This window comes from Diabrotica virgifera, chromosome 3 (genome assembly GCF_917563875.1).
Source record: "Diabrotica virgifera virgifera chromosome 3, PGI_DIABVI_V3a".
Lineage (NCBI taxonomy): Eukaryota > Metazoa > Arthropoda > Insecta > Coleoptera > Chrysomelidae > Diabrotica > Diabrotica virgifera.
Genome location: NC_065445.1, coordinates 50,901,608 through 50,919,802, shown reverse-complemented (window position 1 = coordinate 50,919,802; position 18,195 = coordinate 50,901,608). Strand labels below are relative to the sequence as shown.

General features: G+C 31.6%; 2 protein-coding genes across 6 annotated transcripts in view; one reads left to right on the top strand and one right to left on the bottom strand.

Annotated features, from left to right (window-relative positions):
- LOC114342623 (5'-AMP-activated protein kinase subunit beta-1) overlaps positions 1–17,299 on the bottom strand; it is a 38,830-nt gene extending 21,531 nt beyond the window's left edge. The window contains exons 1-2 of one of the 3 annotated variants that reach the window (XM_028293451.2): positions 17,260–17,299; positions 621–818 (exon numbers count right to left, since the gene is read on the bottom strand). In XM_028293451.2, the coding sequence (XP_028149252.1) occupies positions 621–818; positions 17,260–17,284 (223 nt within the window). In that variant the 5' untranslated portion in view covers positions 17,285–17,299. Of the gene's footprint in view, positions 1–620; positions 935–9,081; positions 9,199–17,259 lie in introns of those variants that run through there. The other 2 variants (XM_028293448.2, XM_028293455.2) reach the window with 2 other exon arrangements.
- The window catches only part of LOC114342601 (serine hydrolase-like protein), a 32,701-nt gene continuing 23,245 nt past the window's right edge, over positions 8,740–18,195 (top strand). The window contains exon 1 of one of the 3 annotated variants that reach the window (XM_028293432.2): positions 8,740–9,105. In XM_028293432.2, coding sequence (XP_028149233.2) covers positions 9,042–9,105 — 64 coding nt within the window. In that variant the 5' untranslated portion in view covers positions 8,740–9,041. Of the gene's footprint in view, positions 9,106–16,277; positions 16,511–18,195 lie in introns of those variants that run through there. The other 2 variants (XM_028293424.2, XM_028293439.2) reach the window with 2 other exon arrangements.

Genomic DNA, 18,195 nt, shown 5'->3' with positions numbered 1-18,195 from the left:
CAGGCCATATAATATATCAACTTAAATCGGGGAAATGGACCTCATATTTTTTAACTTGGTATCAGGGCTGATAGGCAGTATTTAAAAATGAAGGTAAGTTAATAAAGTTAAAAAAATATGAGGTCTATTTTCCCGATTTAAGTTGATATAGGCAACTGGAATTACACGGCCTGTCAAATTTTACCTGAAAAATTCTCTGTCTCTCTAGGATCTCTCTCTTGTATGTTGGCGGCATTAATTTTCTTCATGCCTATTCCATCAGTATTGACAGTTCGTTGGGCTATATAGATGTATTCTGAAAATTCCTTGGACAGCAAAAGTCTCAGACCAAGAAGTGTAAAGACACACTGGCCAGAACAGAAAGCTTATAAATATAATTAAAATAAGAAAAACATGGTATCTGGGCCACATACCTACTTCGAAAGGATAAATACTCTCTGCTAGTAGGTACCATCCTGCAAAGAAGAGTAGAGGGAAGAAAGACGAAATCTTGGCTGAGGAATATCAGAGATTAGACTAACCTCAGTGTTAAACAGATATTTCACTTTGCAAAAGATACAAGTGATCGCCAACCTTCCTTAGAAGATGACACAATAAGAAGAATTTATATAGATACTGACCTGTATTAGCTCTGGGTCGAGGTTGATCATAACTCGAAGCGGGCTTTGTAAAATAGGGCTCCTCTTCGTCCTGCGAACTTTGAATTTGCAATTTATTTTCAGGCTTCTTGTCGAATGTAAATGCTTGTCCTTCTTTGGTTGGTGACGCAGGGACTACTTCACCTGATTTTTGCCGTTCTCGCGTAGGTCCACTACTTCCTGCATTACCCATTTTGAAAAATTAAAACACTCATAAAATTAGGAAATATTAAAAATCCAATAACTTGAGCAATTTTGACAATTGGAAACGTGACAAACATGTCAGACATCACACTGTGTCAAAAATATGTCAAGGTTAAACAAATTTTGAAGAATTGCAAATCTTTTAATTTTTGAAGAATGTTGAGAAATTGAAGGTATAATGAAATTAAATTTTAATTTTAAAATTTTTAATTGCAATAATGAATTAAAGTTATGAAAAAAAATAGTAGTTATAAATACGCTGTGTCTAGGTACACGCTAACGTGTACGCAAATAAAAAAGTTAGGTCTAGGTACACGCGAATTAAACTTCATCAAGCCAGTGACGTCATTATTTAGCGTGCGCAATGACTTTATATTTTGGTACACGCTATTTTGATATGTTTGTGTTTGTTGTTTGTTTGCGCTGTGTCTAGGTACACGCTAACGTGTACGCAAATAAAAAAGTTAGGTACACGCGAATTAAACTTCATCAAGCCAGTGACGTCATTATTTAGCGTGCGCAGCGACTTTATAATTTGGTCAAAGAATACATATCTCCCAAGAACCGACACAAACGGATTATCTATGAACTAAATTTTTATGCGCATGTGCCAGATCGGCCATTTCTCAATTTGTATGAATAGCAAATAATTTTGGTGACATTTGTCTTGTACAGGATCGGCGTTTGTTGCCACAGTTGTTTGTTTGGCTTGGCTTGGCGTTAGTATTTTGTTTTTGTATCAGTTTGTAGCTCATAATCTTTTGTATAGACTTATTTTCTATATATATTTTCTTATATAGCCTACAACTATTAATTGTTATTTTCCAATATTTATACAATTTAATTCTTTTTGAGATATCTTGATTATGTGAATTAATTATTTTAAGCTTTTTCATGAACTATAAACTATCGTATAAAAAATTAATTTTGTATTTATTGGGATTTCACAAAGAATTTGAATCTAAAATATCATACAAATTCTCTAACCTTTCTTTGACCTCTACTGTACCAAATGCATCTGCAGGAAGAGCACAAAGTCATATTTTATATGTGTTCATTCCACAAGCCACGTGCTGTGTTTAAAAAGTTGAGAATCCAATACTCACAAAAACTTCCATACAGTACTTTTATCAGCAAACCTAAATTAAATTTAATAAACTATGTTTCATTAAATTGTTTCTGTAGTTTGTATAAAACAATAACTTAGGTCAAATATATAAAACAATTTATGACTGACTACTTGAAATTCAGGATTTTCAGGAGTAACATTATATAATTTAGCTAATTCAAAAAGTTTGATCCAATATCACTTGAAATTGTTTCAACATTCAAGTTAATGCTTGATAATTGACAATACACTCTTCATAATAGGTTTACATTCTCTTGATTATACTTGCGTTCCAACAAAAAAAGCTAAAGGCTGCTTTCATATGGAATATAAGCTTCTGACCATAATGATCAAAATGTTTCCATATATACACTATACACTCACCGGCAGAGAAAACGGGCACCCCAAAAAATGGGTCATTTTTAATGTCTTGTATTTCCTAAACCTGATGTCCGATTTAAGTAATTTTTTTAATATGTTATAGCTTATTCTTTATCAATATCGCTGTAATAATATTGTTGCTAGACAGGTACATTGTCATTGTATACAGGGTGTACGAATCAAACTGTGTTTTTTTCTCAAGCTTTGGAACACCCTGTGGAATGTTCTAGCTTTTATAAAATACTGAAATTATAACCAAACTATAGCCTCAGGTTTTCTTAACATTCTGTTTTTTTATTCATTCGCTTATGTTGGATAATAAAAAAGTTAAGCACTTTAACAACTACCCCTGTTTTTCGTTAATACAGGGTGTTTTTAAATAAGTACGGCAAACTTTAAGGGGTAATTCTGCATGATAAAATAATGACAGTTTGCTTTATAAACGTATGCCCGCAAATGTTTCGTTTCCGAGATAGGGGGTGTTGAAAATGTTATTACAAACTGACGATTTATTTATTTCTCTAAAACGGTTTGTGATATGCAAATGAAATTTGGTAGATTTTAAGAGATAGTTATTGCGCATTTTTTGGCATACAATTAAGAATTTTAGATTTACCATTGGCGTGCATACGGGTATAAATATTTTAGATATATCCCGTATGCACGCCAATAGTGAATATAAAATTCTCAATTGTATGCCAAAAAATGCGCAATAACTAGCTCTTAAAATCTACCAAATTTAATTTGCATATCACAAACCGTTTTAGAGCAATAAATAAATCGTCAGCTTGTAAGAACAATTTCAACACCCCCTATCTCAGAAACGAAGTATGTGCGGGCATAAGTTTATAAAGCAAACTTTCATTATTTTATCATGCAGAATTACCCCTTAAAGTTTGCCGTACTTATTGAAAAACACCCTGTATTGACGAAAAACAGGGCTAGTTGTTAAAGTGCCTAACTTTTTTATTATCCAACATAAGCGAATGAATAAAAAAACAGAATGTTAAGAAAATCTGTGGCTATAGTTGGGTTTTAATTTTAGTATTTTATAAAGGCTAGAACATTCCACAGGGTTTTCCAAAGTTTGAGAAAAAAACACAGTTTGATTCGTACACCCTGTATACAATGACAATGTACCTGTCTAGCAACAATATTATTACAGCGATATTGATAAAGAATAAGGCTATAACATATTAAAAAAATTACTTAAATCGGACATCAAGTTTAGGAAATACAAGACATTAAAAATGACCCATTTTTTGGGGTGCCCGTTTTCTCTGCCGGTGAGTGTATATTAATTAATAATTAAAAAATTACCTTTCCTCTTTTCTCGATTGCTTATTAGCTTTTATTGTATACTATATATATTTTTTCAGGTAATACATCTTTATATTTATAGAAATAAAATAGTACAATACTTATTGGTTTTTTATTTGTTTACCCCGATATTCGACTTTAAAGAATGTACTGGCTGGTTTTGGCTGGAATGTACGGAATGTTTTGGCTGGTTTCTAAGACAATAAAAATTGAAAATATTGACATTCGATTTTAACATACAGTTTCTTGTTGTTGATCACGAACATTTGTCATCCAAAAAGAATTGGATTCCGTGACGGTTACAACGGCTGTTATTTTTCGATTATTTTACGAAATAACGAATATAATGAATTAGGAATTACCTCGACAAACAAGTAATTGGTCCTACGTTTTCACCCAAAGTAATCGAAAGTAGAACTGGAAGTCGATATTGGAACTCTTCGTGTAACTTTGCGTCGATTGATCTACGATTTTACTAATTTTGTCATCTTGTTTTACATTCATATCATATTTTGAGTGACTTTAAAGCAGTACCTACGGTTGTAACTCTAAAACCGAAGTCCGATGTCAAATTTCTCATCTTTAATACCATCCATGGGTTATAAGCTTTCATTCGACACCTCATTTGTCATTCTATCTGTATTAGTAACTGAGGAGTTGTATTCGCGGTCGGACGGACAGACAGTCATGAAACCAGAAGTATATATTTGTTCTCGTCTTGCGAATGCGCGTCGAATAATATATCACTTGTGCTATTGCGGTGACTTTAAAAGAGTACTTCCGGTCGCATTTCTAAAACCGGAAGTCCTAGGTCAAATTTCCCACCTTTAGTACCATCCATGTATTATGAGCTTTCATTCGACACCTCATTTGTGATTTTACCTGGTATAGTGACGGAGGAGTTACATTTCCGGTCGGACGGACAGACAGTCTAGGTCAAATGTCTCACCTTGAGTACCATCCATGATTATAAGCGTTCATTTGACACCTCATTTGTCATTCTACCTGGTATAGTGACTGAAGGAGTTATATTCGCGGTCGGACGGACATACCGCCTATTAGGTCACACCAAGTCGTTCAAATTTTTACCAACTTCTTCACACTTTTTCAAAATTGGTGAAAACAACAAATTATATTTTGTATCGTTGTATCAATATAAGCCAAAAATAATAATTAGTGAATGTCACGCCACTATAATATATTTTATTATTGGTCTTTCAATGCTAAAATCAGGATAAAAAAGGTATTTTATCCATGGTTTTAATCAATATAATTCTCACCATTACTTTGTGTTGTATTTGCAACCTTTTGTAAATCAAAAATAATTCCAACATATTAAGAATGTCAACAAAAGCCGGCCCTGCATGCAACCTTTCTCTCAGTGCAACTAAAATTTTATTGATACACGCCAGAAATGTGCGAGACTTTTTTCAGTGTACTCGCGTGTACACTTGCCAACTCGATACTAAAATTAAGTACATGCTAACAACAAAAGAATCGCCGTCCGTGTCGGTTCTTGTGAGAGATATGTATTCTTTGATTTGGTACACGCTATTTTGATATGTTTAGGTCAGGTACTTTATGTCTCGATTAACAGCCGGTTAGCTAACTGGGGTTTAATCGGGACCTCTTTAGGGTCTCTTGGGTTGTAATAAAGGCAATTACAAGTATTATTAAATATAATTATAAATAAGGATAATAATAATTATAATTGCATTTATTACAACGCAAGAGACCCTAAAGAGGTTCCGATTAAACTTCGGTTAACTAACCGGCTGTTAATCTAGACATAAAGTACCGGGCCTTAGTGTTTGTTTGATATAAAATATGTTTATTAAGGAAAGGGGAAGGGAAGCAAAACTATTCAGATGTTTCAAACTTAATGGCAGCTAATCTGGAAAGCTCAACGTAGGTGGCGCTCGTGTAGTTGGAGGTCACGTCAACTTATGTCAACACTTCAAATCAATCTATTTCCAAGTAAATATTGCATATTTGTTTCGCTGTGTGAATTAAACTCGAGAAAATAAAATCCCTCAATGTTGTGCTATGCATTTGTGCTTATCGAGAACATCAGGACACAGGGTTCTCAAAGATATTCTGAAGAGAAAAAAATGGATTGTAGCAATAAGAAGGGATAAATATGTGCCGACAATAAATGCACGTATCTGCAATAAACATTTTGTTGAAACAGATTACGTATTGCCCCTAGATTCGACTGTAAAAAAAATTCACTTTAAAATTCAGATCAAAATTTATTATAAACGCACGGATTAAGATATGCAATTTTATATACATTCACACTGTTGCCACATCTACAATCGCTTTTTATGGAGTAAACATATAAAAAAATTTATATTTGAAGCAATAATAATAATATAGAAAAATGTGAAATACTAATTTTAAATAATTCTCAAGTTCTCAATATTTTTTAGAGACTAAAACATAACCTGACCAAACCTAACCTAGCGTCATCGAAAATAATATAAAAAAGTTAATAACTGAATTTTAGTGACATATTATCTTTAAAATATGCTTTAAAATGACTAAAACATATCCTGATCAAACCTAACTTAATCGAAAATAATATAAACAAGTTAATGACTGAAAATTAAAGAGACCTAGTAGGTACCATTCCAATATTCTTTAGTGACTAAAACATAACCTGATCAAACCTAAACCCTAAATTTTTCTAATTTGATCTTAAATTTAAGGTCGCTTTTCACGTAGACAAACACCCAAATAATTGTACTTAATTAAATTAACACATTCTATATTTCCATAAGGAATTATAATTTTTTTAAATAAGACAACATTGCACAATCGACTGCGCTCAACCCATACTTAAACCAAATTTACACCAAATGCGCAACTGTCATGGCGGCCATATTTTGAAAATATCGCATTTTTAAATGAGATAAAAACAAAAATTAATGCTGAGCGCACTTAATTGTGAATTTTAAATTGATAAAAAGTAAGGCAGATCGCACATATCATATTATTCACAGTTGTCAGACTCGTGTGGGGAGCGAGTCAATACTAAATAAATACCCTCTTCTGAGCTATAGAAATAAAACATTGAGACGATGATTAATATAGTTTATGATTCGATAAGGGCTTCCTTTTTCCAGTAACTCTCGCATTCCTTCTCAATTCGTTTTTCAACGCAGAAACAGTCTCCAAGATCCATATATTTCGGCCATAATTTATTATTTATTAAATCGTAATCAAAAACACCATATACAATCTTCACGAATAGTCAAAACGTTGACCTCCAACTACACTAGCGCCGCCAAGCGGGAGAAACGGCGTACATAGGTGCAATTGTAATAAAACAACTGTATATAAAATATATATTCAGGTTAGCAAATAAATATTAGTTAACATGATATTATATACAAAATACTGCTAAAATAATTTTTATACGTAAGTTAATTATACCAGTTTATATTGGTGTTTATTTTTGCTGTGGTGTCTATTTTTATTTATACAGAGAGTTGAACTTGTTACGATTTTCAAAGAAAATTGGTTATAACTTTGTAAATACCCTGTATAACATAATAAACCTTTATGTTTTTGTGATATGGAAGTTAAGAATATTTCGAACATAAAATAAAATATAGGATGTTCCATTTCCATTTAAAAAACATAAGTTTGGTCTGCCACTGTTATCGAACGCCCTGTAACATTCTAACTAATTTTAATAATTTTGTAATATGAAGCTCAAAGTTTGCTAAAAATTTTTGTTACTAACTTTTATTGCTATCTATTATTATAGCGGATCTACTGAGCTTTATCACACTAATCAATTGCCCCGTATATTTTGTCTTATTACTTCTGCTACCCTTAATCACGAATTTTTGTCTCTTATCTTTTTCATACTGTTTTAGAATGCTGTTAAACTCATTAAAAGAACTAAATAATGGTCTACACTCCATACTTAATTAAAAAAAAAACACTAAACAAGTAAAAATAAGGAAACTCTTTACAAATCAATATTAAACTGTAAACATAACGCGATTAGACAAATTCTAACCAAACTCTGACACTCGCGATACTTACATATTACAGATACTTAATACCACAGCATACATGCGGCTCAAATTAGCGTGTACCAAAAAACCCAGTCATAGTACACGCTCAATAATGACGTCACTGACTTGATGACGTTTAAGCGTGTACCTAACTTTTTTTATTTGCGTACACGTTAGCGTGTACCTAGACACAGCGTATTAGTTAACAAAATACTGCTAAAATAATTTTTAAACGTGTTAATTATACCAGTTTATATTGGTGTTTATTTTTGCTGTGTTGTTTATTTTTATCTATACAGGGAGTTGAACTTGTTACGATTTTCATAGAAAATTGGTTGTAACTTGATAAATACCCTGTATAACATAATAAACTTTTATATTTTTGTGATATGAAAGTTAAGAAGATTTCGAACATAAAATAAAATATAGGATGTTCCATTTCCATTTAAAAAACATAAGTTTGGTCTGCCACTGTTATCGAACGCCCTGTAACATTCTAACTTATTTTAGTAATTTTGTATTATGAAGCTCAAAGTTTGCTAAAATTTTTGTTACTAACTTTTATTGCTATCTATTACGGATCTACTAAGCTTTATCACACTAATCAATCGCCCCATATATTTTATCTTACTTCTGCTACCCTTAATCACGAATTTTTGTCTGATTTCTTTTTCATACTGTTTTAGAATGTTGTTAAACTCATTAAAAGAACTAAATAATTGTCCATGCTCCATAGTCAATTAAAAAAACACTAAACAAGTAAAAATAAGGAAACTCTTTACAAATCAATATTAAAGTGTAAACATAATGCGATTAGACAAATTCTAACCACACTCTGACACTCGTGATACTTACAGATACTTAATACCACAGCATACACGCGGCTCAAATTAGCAATTAGCGTGTACCAAAAAACCCAGTTATAGTACAGGCTAAATAATGACGTCGCTGACTTGATGACATTTAAGCGTGTACCTAACTTTTTTTATTTACGTACACGTTAGCGTGTACCTAGACACAGCGTTATAAATCGCATCTGTCACTGTCATCAAGAATATTGACAGTGACAGAAAATTAAACATCGTTCATAACAATATAACCCAACTTTTTTAAGGAGTAATATGTATAATCTGTGATATTTTGTTGTAATTTATAGTTTTGATTATTGGTGCATATAAAATATATGTGTAAAATAGGAATAAGTGACCTTTACACTTTATTACCACTACCTCAAATTATAAACTCCAGTTGATAGTTGATGGTACTTAACCCTGAACTAAGATAAAAAAATATCAATTAATTCAGCAAATAAATTGCTTTGTGATATACTAAAAAGTTAGTATTTTCAATACTACCAAAATGACCACGAATGTGAAGAAAATTGGAGAAATTAGTATACCTGTGCCTTGGGGACAGCTAGCAGGTAACATATCACTTTATTTTTTACACTTTCTTCTCATTTTTGACTAATTGTGTAGGGAGTAAAATGCTTCATTAACACCATTAAGTACGAACAACAACAGACTTGATCTCAAAACGCTAATTAGTCAGTAGAAATATTGATAAGTTAGGTCAACAACTGGTAAACAAGCCACTTGATACCAGTATTTGCATTGTTTCATATAAAATTTGAGCAGAAACTACATTGTGTATCTAAACCATTGTATACACACACTTAGCTATATTTTTATTATTTTGTTAACATTAATTGTACAGTGTGTTTCATTAACTCATTAGTTCCCAAGCTTAGAAAAAAAAATTAATTGTGTTTTTTATTGCATTTTATTGCTAAGCATATACCTACTTATTAAGTAGGTACACTACTCATCTATCAAGTTAAAAAAAATAAATGTCCTTAGTTTTTTCATAACAAAATGTTGCATGTAGGTACGCAACAATGAGATTTCCCAGAACAAAATTTTTTAAAAATTTTTAATTACTGTGAAGTTGTTCAAAGTACTCTGTATGTCTAGATGGATTTTACACTTCACACACCTATATACAGTGGTACTTTTGCTTCTCTGCATTTTCTTCTTACTTTATTTTCTTCCTCTAAAATAGCAACTCCGTCAGTGGCGTAGAATTTGGGAAGGGTCAACCATTCACTTTCTCCTATTGTACTTCTCTGGTAGTAGCCGGAAACGTTTATTTAACATAATTTAGTAGGGTGTACCTGTACAGTACATACACTTTTTGCCAAATATGACAAGGATATATCGATGGCTGAAAGCACACTTATTGTATGTCCACTTTTTTCCATTATTGAGTTATGCACTAGGGTGGGCCGAAAAAACGAAAATTATTTTTTCAAGTCGTAATACCGCGGAAAAGTTGCGAATGTATGAGACTAAAAAGGGGTAAGAATTTAAGAAATATCGGTTTATATCTTCCATTCGCGCATGAGCCATAAAGTTTGCCGAAATTGGTAAAAAACTGATTTTTTGCGATAATTTTTAACAGATTAAAGGACATCGCACACATCTTATGGAAAATATAATGTCACTCAAATTCAATAAAATTTATACAAATAGATGCGTTTTAAATTAACGGTCAAATCTTATCATTGCGCCAACTCTATATTTTCAATAATAAGAGCAGAAATTGATATAAATAAATCTGAAATCAAACGGGTACGTACATAAGTTAGAGAGAGAAAAAATATTTTAAAATACCCAAATTGTCGGTACTCCATAAATCAGCGGATTAGTTTCACTAATCGGCTTAGACCCAGCGGGGTTTAAGCTCTTTTGAATAGCACCCAGAGCAATAGTAATTGTAATTGACACTTTTACTGACTCCAAAAATGTGATTTCGATAAACTTTAATTGGAATTTGCGCCGTAATTAATCATAATTAAGAGTTGGCGCAATGATAAGATTTGATCGTTAATTTAAATCGAATTTATTCGTATAAATTTTATTGAAATTGAGTGACATTATATTTTCCATAAGATGTGTGCGATGTCCTTTAGCGTTGATACATTTGTAATAGCTCATTTTCTCATTCTTAATAACCATCCTAACTAAATTTAACAGTCAAGTATATTCAAATGGGAAATAAGCCACAATTTTACCTAAAAATGATTTTATTAACGTTTCGACGCCCAAGTCGAAATTAATTAAATTATTAAATTTAACAGTGTTATTAAAATCCCTTAACATTTTTAGTTCGCGCATAAGCCGTAAAGATAGCCAAAATGTAAAATATTTGCATATTTCATACACGTTAAATCTTTCGTATTAAAAGTTTTTCCAAACAACTGCGCCGCCAACTCTGCAACGCGACATTGTTTGTTTATCAGTCAGTCAGAAAACTGTCACGCTCTGTGCCTGCTGGAGTTCCCATTTAGGCATTTGTTCCAGCACCTAGATGGTAAATCAACGGGACCAAAATCCCTTAAAGGACCGATTGGAGAAAAGCTTATTGACTGTGAAAAATGTCCAGTAGTTGCATTCAATAGTATTGAGTGCCAGATACCTACAATTGACAGAAGTCAACTAAGCAAGGATCAGCAATATCTACTTGATATTTCCATTGCAGTACATTCAGGGATCTTTAAAGAAGACTTGTCCATACGAGATCCTGGTCCCTTGTCGCATTCTAGGTGGTTAACAACAGCAAACCGAACCCTCAGGTTATACTTAAGTGAAGAGAATCCAACTTCTAATCTCAAAGAAATCGTTCAATTTATATTGAAATCATACATGCCCATGTGGTTTTGTATAAAAAATAGTAACAGCTTTACAGGTGGACCAAAACTTGTACACCAATCAATACAAACTACAAGGTACCTGCCTGAAGAATTGCATAATGTTGTTGACCCAGTTATTGAGCGTAATGCTTTTTTCGCTCATCCAGAACATTTGATGTTGGCCATGACACAAGATAACAGAAAACATATAAGAGAGCTTGGACTTCGCAGAATTCTGAAAGCTAGGCAGCTAGATAAAACAAGATTTAACATTAGAATATTCAAACCACCATAACTAAATTTTGAATGTCGAGACTATTCAGAAATAATTCATTGGTTAGACTGTGACTTATCTTCTCCTCCATTATTAAAAGATATAAATGATGAAATAACATTAATTATTCAGAGTGATTCAGCCACTAACTGGGATGTAATATTAAAGCCATTTCCTGTTCATACACAAGCAGTAGAACTATGTGTAAAACTCGCAACAGAAGCCGCTGGAAAAGTTTGCGGAGCTGAGAATTGCGATGGCTTCATAAGAACAACATTGTTATCAAGGTCTGCAATGCCGGACTTTACACAGAAATCACAGTTTAAAGTGCCTTCTACTATGTAATAGCAAAAAGGTGTTAAAATAATACAAGATGGACTGGACGGACAATGGACTGGTGGACATTGGACCATATTGTCGAATTGAAAACTTGCATCTCATAAAAAAATTTGGTTTTTTCTATATTCACAAATAATTTTTATTTAAAAATTAATTTTTTAAATAAAATAATATAATTATTATAAAAAATATTATAAAATATTCACAAAATATTTTTAAATAATAGCCTACTAAAGTTCTGAAAATGATGTGTTTAAAGTGTATTTAAGTGTTCTCAATACAAGTTCAACAAAATGTATATGTGAGTATTATTTTCATTCAACTAAACTCTTAATTACGAAAAATTAAACGTGAAATACGTGAATATATGAAATATGCAATTTTGTCACATTTTGCCAATTTTTATGCCTTATGTGCGAACGGAAAATGTTAAGAGATTTTAATAACACGGTTAAATTTATTTAGTATGGTTATTAAGAATGAGAAAATGAGCTATTACAAACGCATCAACGCTAAATTTAATCTGTTAAAAATTATCGCAAAAAAATCAGTTTTTTACCAATTTTGGCAAACTTTATGGCTCATGCGCGAATGGAAGATATAAACCGATATTTTTTAAATTTTTACCCCTTTTTAGCCTCATACATTCGCAACTTTTCCGCGGTATTACGACTTGAAAAAAATAATTTTAGTTTTTTCGGCCCACCCTATTATGCACTGTACCTTGATGACCTACTAGCAGTCTATCATCCTGCATAGATATTGCATGTCCTAAAGCATTTGGCATTTGGTGTGATATAAATGACATTTCAAAACTGTGAATTAAGCTCAAAAATGTATTTCGAAGGGAACAATTGTTGTATGTCCAGATACAATATCTGTGCTCTTAGCAATATCAAAAGACTGAGTGCAGAATATTGTATGTTCAGGTCATGCAATAATTGTGCACCAAATAATGTGTCACTATCAACAAGCTGGCTGGAACATTAGCACCTTGTGTGGTGTGCGTTTTTGAGGTTATTGTTGAAAGTTTTCTTTTTTGGTGTCAAGTGAATTTATTGTTTGTTTTATCGATAATACTAATGGAAAAACGTCCTAGAAATTATAAACTGTTGCAGTTAGAAAGAACAAAAGTTATACTGCAGATAGAAAACTCTGGAAGACATAAAAATTATTCAAAGTGTTATTACTTACCAGACGAAAAAAAAGAAAATCAAAGAGTATCTCTTAAGTTTTTCTGTAAGACTTTAAGCATTAAGTTAAAGATCAGGAGATAAAATTCAGGAGCCTATGCAGGGACAGATAAAAGAAAAGGTGGTAAGGCTCCTAATACTACAGATGCAAATACACATAATGGTTAAAGCTTAGGAACACATCGATTCCTTTCCTCGTATGGAAAGTCACTATTTTAGAAAAGACTTAAAGAAGTTTTACTTGTCTTGCGGTTGTCTTTGACTCTATGAACAATTTGGCCAGGAGAATAATATACCCAAGTGTACTATAAATGTATACAGATCTATTTTCAATAGCTAAGAGTCTCCATTAGGTTTTTTTAAACCAAAAAAAGATCAGTGTTCTCTCTGCACTAGTTATAAAAATGCTTCAGACAAGTCTGCCTTAGAAAATGACCTTCAATATCATAAAAAGGGAGAGAGAAACTGACATTCTTAAAATGAAGGGTGATGATAAGAAACGGTCAATAGATGACAAAGGTGTAACATTTCGATCTGTTTCATTTGACTTGCAGGCAGTTTTATCTATGCCCTATACTGGTGATGCTCAAATCTACTACAGACCCAAACATTCTGTCTATAGCTTTACAATATTTGATTATTGTAATATAGCGACGGACATTGTTACGTTGACGTTCTTTATTGTGTTAACATGAATAAATACATTTATGTTCTATTTTTTACATAAAACGTCCAATAATTAAATCAAAATCATGATATACACTTATTGTATGTCCATTCTTTTATTGCCAACCATTGTATGTCCATGTTTTTTTTTTAAGTCTTCCTTAACTTTTTTTTATGAGGAAAGGTATTTATTTTTATTACTCATTTCAATGTTCATTTAATGACGTTTCATAAAAACAATTACGTAAAGTTTAATATATAATGTAACGCTGTTCTACAAGAGCTTCAACATTCAAAATCGATTTTCTCAAAAGGTACATTCACGGGCATACATTAAGTGTGCTTTAAGCCATTCATATGTTAAATGGGTTTAAAGTACTGGGTAGAAATAGTTTTTTAATTGTTAACTAACACCCTGTAACTCAGAAAGGAGCCACATTTTATTTAAATAGGTAATTTGGGTAAAAATATTTTGTGCCCAGGAATCTGCAGTTAAAATATTTCCAATTAATAATGAAACACTCTGTATAAAATTCAAGCAGAATCTGGATTGTATATCTAAACCATTGTATACACACACTTAGTGATGTTTTTATTATTTGGTAAATATTAATTGTATACATAAATGTTAGCTTGAACCTTGATTTATTTGTTGTAAAAAAGCATAAGCTGGCAATAATTTTGATTTAATATAAGTACACACTTTACCTAGAGATGTACTGCGAGGCATAAGATATAAAAAAATTATGCTCATTTTCATAGCTGATTTTTTCGCGAACAGATTAACAGAGTCCGCTAATTTTTTTTATTATTTTAGATTTTTCTTTAGTAATTAGACAGTTGTGCAAAGGCTTACTCAAACTTCTTTTTGGTACTTACCTATACCGGGTGGAAAAAAAGAAGTGTTTTTCTTATGTTAAGTTTGAGACATCCTGTAGGGAGAATGAGGTACAAATGTGAGTATATATCGCAATCATATTGTAGTCTTATGTTTTGTGAACATTTTGGCTTTTGAATGTCCCCGATATCTTTAGAAACAAAGAAAATATACGGTTTTGTAATTTAACATGTGTTTTAACCGAAACAAAAGTTTGAGACAGTCTGTAGGGAGGAAAAGGTACAAAGGTGGGGTATACATCGATATTTTCTTGTAGTCTCATATATTATTAATATTTTATTTTTTTAATTTATCTGATATCTTTAATAACAAAGAAACAAATGGTTTTACTCTTTAATATTATTTTCTTGTAGTCTCATATATTATTAATATTTTATTTTTTTAATTTATCTGATATCTTTAATAACAAAGAAACAAATGGTTTTACTCTTTAATATGTGTTTTAACTGATTACATGCGATAAGTGAGGTGGCCATGTCTTATCATACCACTATGATGAAATTATTTCCTATATATAGTGCGAAAGAAACAGAGTGTTCAAAGAAAATAATATGTGTAATGTACCTCTCGCTATTTGAAGAGCCTCCACCTTAACACCAAATCCGTACTTACTGTCAAGGAAATTCCACCCCAAAACATCACAGAGCCTCCATTTAACAAGCTCGTCTCTCTTATATTGCGCTGTGCGTACCGCTTACCTGGTCGATAAATAACTCTAATAGATGTCGAGAAGAACTGTTTACGTTATGTGCCTTTCTGTTTTTTAAGTTTTGTTAACTTTTTTGTTTCAGTTAAAACACATGTTAAAAAGTAAAACCACCGATTTCTTTGTTTCTAAAGATACCAGGGAGATTCAAAAAACAAAATGTTCACAAAACATAAGACTACAATATGATTCCGATGTATTCTCACATTTGTCACACAGGGTGTCTCAAACTTAACATACGAAAAACATTTCATTTCTTCCACCCGGTATAAGTATTGCTGTTACAAAATCTCGCGAACCTAATTCATTCATTTGGTGACGTCAATATACGAACGAAGCGATTAAATTCGACATTACTGAAAATATCAGGGTGCAGATGGGACCCTGTCGCGCAATTCGCAGCAAATAAAATAGTGGTATGTTTTTAGGCTTCATTTTATTTCGGTTATATACATACGCATTTTCAAGGTTCACGAGGTTTTGCACCAACTCTACCAAAGAGAAGTTTAGGTAAACCTTCGCACAACTGTGTAAATACTAAAGAAAAATCTAAAATAAAAAAAAATAACGGAATCCATTAATCTGTTCACGAAAAAATCAACTTTGAAAATGAGCATAATTGTCTATATCCCTAATTTATGCGTCGTAGTGTAATTAGAAGTACAATCCGACAAGCGAGCGCTGACGGGTGACCTTACTCGAAAATACACAATGAGAAATACACAATACGAGAAGGTGACCCACCAGCTACCTCTTGTCGGATTGTATGCACATTATTTTGAATCCAGCAAAAAATATAAAATCTACATAAATTGAAACTAAAATCTTTAAATTGTTACAGAAACCTTAAAAATAATTTTGGATTATCAAATTTAGTGTTTCTAAATTTTGTCCTTATTATAAAACAATTATATTAGTAAAGATATGCAATACATTCACACTTACGTTAATCATTAAAGGTGGTCCTTGACCATCAATTTCAAATAGTGTGTGTTATTTAGAAGAGTGAATTCTATAATTTGAGTACCTAGTACTTAGAGCCTTAGTGAATTGTTTAAAAGGTGAGTAAACATATGACATTTTTTGTGAAGTTTTTGCTTTAGTGCGTTATGATATACATAGTTAAAAAGTACAATGGTTTAGTATTGTGAATTTGCTGTTTTACAATTTTCAGTAGAACTATTTATAGTAAATTTTAAAGTACAATAAGACCTCATTCACCTTTAGGGGCACCCTAGAGGCTAGCTCACGATGTTTAAATGAGGTGATTTATGTCAAATCGACATCAAATGAGTTCCAGAATCATGGACATGAAGACATGAGAAACCCGAATAGTGATAATTACATACCTTTAACTTATTCTAGTCACTTAGAAGTGACAATTAAAAAACTATTACCCTGTTTTATATGTCAACAAAAAAATAAGGCTGTTTTTCAATTTTACCAAAATATTCATATAAATGCGTGAGAATATAACACATTATGGATTTAGGCCTATTTTCTAGTTTTGAGTCTGATTTAAGTTGTTGAACTGTCAGAAATGTTTTTACAGGATGTCCACAAAAAGTCCTACAGTAAAAAACACTTTTTGCAAAGCGCCATCTACACCAGTAAAGAGAAATTATATCGCAAAAATAATTTTTTATGTAGGTACTCAAACTTATATTTAATAGCATCCAAAAGAAATCTTGTTATAATATATATTTTCTTTAAAAAATCTTAAAATGTTTCTTTTTTTATAATTCGTGAGAAATCTCCTTAAATGAAAACCAAAAAATTAAATTATTACAAAAATTAAATTATTACTTACCTAAAAAATATTTTGAGGATAACATTTTCTAAAACTGTATGAGAAAAACTAAATGCAAATGAAACTATTTAAAAGTTTTGATATGCAGATATCGAGTTAATTGTTGTTTAAACACAACGTTATTTGTAATTCTTATTAGTATACCTACAAAAATGGTAAATGTATATTGTTGAGTGTGGCAAAAACAGTTTTATGAGATTTATCCACCCTTGAAAAATAAAAATAACGTGTACATTAATTTTTTAATGACTCTAGATTACTATAATTTTATAGGCCTTCTATTAAGTAATGAGCATAAATTCAAGTTTAGTACATATATTTCCAGTTCAAGCTTTTATGTGTATAAAATTTTTAACTACACTGGGGTGCAAAATTAACCGGACACCTTAAAAATGGGTCATTTTTGAGGTCTGGAATTTCCTAAACCTGTTATCCGATTTAAGTGATTTTTTAAAAATATTATAGCCTTATTCTTTAACAATATCGGTGTAATAGTATTGTTGCTAAACAGTTAAATTTTCCTTGTATACCTGGTGTACCAATCAATCTGTGTTTTTTTCTAAAAGTTCGCATCACCTTGAGGAACATTCTAGCATTTATAAAATACTAAATTAAATTCCAACTATAGCCTCATGTTTTCTCAACATTTTGTTTTTTGATTCATTCTCTTACATTGGACCATAAAAAAGTTAGGTACTTTAACAACTAGCCATGTTTTTCATCAATACAGGGTGTTTTAAATAAGTATGGCCAACTTTAAGGGGAAATTCTGCATAAAAAAATAATGAGAGTTTGCTTTATAAACGGTATGTCCGAAAATGCTTCGTTTCCGAGATAGGGGGTGTTGAAATTTTTATTACAAAATGACGATTTATTTATTGCTTTAAAACCGGTTGAGATATGCAAATGAAATTTGGTCAGTTTTAAGACGTAGGT